The sequence below is a fragment of the Camellia sinensis genome, chromosome 5 (assembly GCF_055761805.1).
Source record: "Camellia sinensis isolate YWXY chromosome 5, ASM5576180v1, whole genome shotgun sequence".
Lineage (NCBI taxonomy): Eukaryota > Viridiplantae > Streptophyta > Magnoliopsida > Ericales > Theaceae > Camellia > Camellia sinensis.
The window spans coordinates 40,962,961-40,966,679 of NC_138965.1; the positions used below are offsets into that span (position 1 = coordinate 40,962,961).

General features: G+C 38.1%; 1 protein-coding gene across 1 annotated transcript; it reads left to right on the top strand.

Annotated features, from left to right (window-relative positions):
- Positions 1–2,129: 2,129 nt before the first annotated feature.
- LOC145791364 (toll/interleukin-1 receptor-like protein) lies at positions 2,130–2,534 on the top strand. Its single transcript, XM_082871715.1, has one exon. The coding sequence runs from the start codon at positions 2,130–2,132 to the stop codon at positions 2,532–2,534; it is 405 nt and encodes a 134-aa protein (XP_082727841.1).
- The last annotated feature ends 1,185 nt before the right edge of the window (positions 2,535–3,719 follow it).

Sequence of the window (3,719 nt, forward strand, 5' to 3'; positions counted from 1 at the left end):
TAGTTTCCTACAACTAAAAAATTTAATATTTTATTTTAACAAAATTTTATAATTAATATTAATCTTATTTGATAGATCTCGTTGTGTAGATTAAATATATAAAGTCTATTAAAAATTAATTTATATAATAAAAGTTATGAAATTTTAAATTTTAAAATAATAAAAATAAAAGTAAAAGTCACATGAACATCTTGAAATGTGCTCACTTCAGCTATGAGAAATTGTTTAATGGCCCTGGTGCATGGCCATGGTGTCGCAGAAAGTTGAGATTAATGGAAGAGATGAGGCTCACGATCCTGTGTTGAGGCATGGAGACATAGTCTTTGGTGATTGATGGATAGGATTACCACATGGTGTAGTCAAAGAATCTAATAATTTTCTTTTCAACTAAGACTTATTGAAATATGAAAAATGTTTGGTACTCATATGTGTCAACTTTTGATTTGTTATATACTTAATGATAGGGGACTCAACTCCCATGCCACATTATTGTAGGTGAATTAGTGGGTATAAATATGTAAGTGTCTAGCATTACTCTTGAAATAAAATATCTTGAACAGAACCTAGCCTCAAACAACTCCATAAAGAAAAATAATTGTCCACTGAATTTGAAATCACCCGAATTGCTCGACTTACGCAAACTGGACGACCACCTGGATGACCAGCGTCACCCTTGTCAATCGCGGTTATCACCCTTGTCAACCAGCATCCGCCCGGATGACTGACATGCACAAATTCAGACAATTCGAACGAATCCAAATTCAGTAAATGTAGCATTATCTATAGTAAATAAGACTAATCATTAAATGTTTATTTCAAAAACATCACTTCATTCTTCTAAAAAATAAAAAATAAAAAATCACTTCAACTTTAAAATTGTGTTTTTAAAGCACAATCAAAGCAATTTAGAATTTATTTTACAAAATCAAGTTATTTAAAAAATAATAATAAAATATATATAAAAAAAACACACTTATAACTTTTCGATGACACTAATAAAAATAAAAAATAAAAAATCAATAACTTAATTGAAGTTGGTATTTTTAAAACAAAAATTCACAAAATAAAATGAGTTGAAAAATAAGTTAAAATTAATTTAACTTCTGAAAATGAATTTTAAAATAATGTCAATTTGGTTTTTAAAAAGAAAAAAGATTAGGAGCTCTAGAGAGCTCTAATAGTGTGTGGGCCCCACAATGATGTGATGTTTGTGTTTTTGTTTTTGTCATTGTCAAAGTCATTAGAATTCTGTTTAGAGTTTCCAAATTAGAGGGATGAATCATTTGTGAAAAAAAAAAAAAAAGGTTTTTGACTTTCTCAGAACTACATCCCACTTTACAGCCACTTGCATCCTTTCCATTGTTTTTTTTTTTTTTTTTTTTGACTACCATATGCTTCCCCCATCTACCCACCTTACCTTCGTAGCAACTTCCTCCATGCCCCCAAAAGGTCTCTACTAAAAGTCGTATTCACATTTGGTGCAAAAGAATTAGCAAGTTGTGATATAACTACTTAAATATTCACTGTGCGCACCTTGACAGATTACATTCATCCCATAGCGTTGTTGTCCTTCATTGGTCTTTGTTGAGCTTTAATCCAATGGCAATGGTAGGAGCCCAAGAAGCTTTGAAGCATGGATATTTTGAAAAATATGTCGTACCCGTATCGGGTACTTATCTGCGTACCGTACCTCGTATGGTACTTCTGCATACGTACCGGATACACGAAACACGTACCTAAATTTTTTCCTCTTACTTTTTAGCGTATCCAGACGTACCTAGTATATATCCAAGCTATACTGTATCTCAGTTGAAACAATATTTTCTTTCTACTATAGAGATAAAACTCATTTCACTAGAATTTTTTTTATTTTTATTTTTTATGCTTAGTATGATTTTAAAATTAAACTATAGTTTATAAGTTACTTAATATATTGACATTTAATTTTGATTTATACTATTACTTTTGGTATTAAATATTAATTATAGGTTGGGCCTAAACAAATTAAACCATTTAATTAATTTTTACATTATTCTAAAAATTAAAAATAAATATTTTTTTTACAAGCGTACCAAGCCGTACCCGTACTCTATTTTTTTTTAATTTTACCGTATCGACATACCCGTATCATGCCAGTACTAGTACTCGTACCTGTACCCGTATTTCATAGCCAAGAAGCCACCTCTTCCAATTCTCGTTGTAGCTATCATGTGTTCTTGAGCTTCAAAGGCGAAGACACTCGCAAGACGTTTATTGATCACTTCTACACAGCTTTGGTGCATGCAGGACCAAGATTTCGCACTTTCAAATATGACGACGACATTGAAAGAGGAGAAAATATTAAGTTTGAATTGCAGAAAGCAATTCAAGGGTTGAGGATTTCAATAGTTGTCTTCTCAAAAGACTATGCATCTTCAAGTTGGTGTCTTGATGAGCTTGTGATGATTCTCATGTTGAATATTGGCTACAGATTCTGGCCATGTGATGGAAAGTGGCAGCCAGCTACATGGTGGGGAAGCCATGAGGCCATGTGAGTTGGCCATGAGGCCGTGAGAAGCCATGTGAAGCATCAATCTGGAAAGCCACCGAAAGCACAACAATGGGCTGGCAGCCAGCTCATTTCAAAGACTTTCTCTTGCATTTGTAATCTCTATATATAGAGAAGCTAAGGAGAGTTGAGATGTACAGCTGAGATAACAGAGAGGTGTGAGCTTAGAGAGCAAAGAGAGAGAGAGAGAATTACAGAGAGTGTTGTAATTCTTACCATTTTGTTCAATATAGTGAATCCGCTGCCTGTGGACGTAGGCGACTTGCCGAACCACGTTAAATCTTGTGTGTTATTGCTTGTTTGAGTTCCCTGGTGTGCCCCCGATCCGCAACAATTGGTATCAGAGCTCGGGTTGCGAAAAATCGAATTTTTCCCGAAAGTGCCCAGATTTCGAAGTGCTCAAAATCCACTTTTGACGATACCAGGAGGAAGAACTCCCCGAGAGGAGTCCAGAACAGCAAAAACAGAGTCCAGAGGAGCTTCGACGCGCCGTCACGCGCCAGGAGAAGATTGCGCATGAAACCCACGCGCCACACGCGCCCCACGCGCCGCTCAGTGAAGAAGACGATCTAGTCAGCCGACACGTCAGCCACGTGTCAGCCACGTGTCGAACACGTGCCCCGTCCAGTCAGCCTGAGCCGCTGACCAAGCCGCGTTGACCAGCCGTCAAGCCGAGTTGACTGCGCCGTCAAGCCGAGTTGACCAGCCGTCAAGCCGCGTTGACCGCGCCGCTGATCCTCCGTTGACCGCGCCGCCTGCGCCGTTGACCGAGCCATTGACCAGCCGTTGACCGGAGAAATTATCCGGTGCATCTCAGCGCACCAGATTCTGCAGATCTGACCCGTCCAAAGTGTTTTTGCCAGATCGGAGCCATTCGGAGTCCGTTTTTGACGATCCAATAGTGCTTCCCAACTATTTGGAGTATTCCAGACACATCTGTACGGTCAGTTTTTTGAATTGAAGTTTCTAAAAAATGGCAGAATCTAGATCAACCGAGTCCGTAAGTAATTCAGCCAGTACAAGCACTTCTAGGCATTGGACCCCGGTGTCCCATGCCAAGTTCGAGGTAGAGAAGTTCGATGGAAGCAGCAACTTTGGCATGTGGAGATGCGAAGTTAAGGATATGCTTGTCCAAATGAACCTGCACTTCACTCTGGGAGACAAACCAGAT

Coding starts and splice junctions, on each gene's coding strand:
- LOC145791364 (XM_082871715.1), top strand. CDS start 2,130: ATGCCAGTACTAGTACTCGTACCTGTACCCGTATTTCATAGCCAAGAA.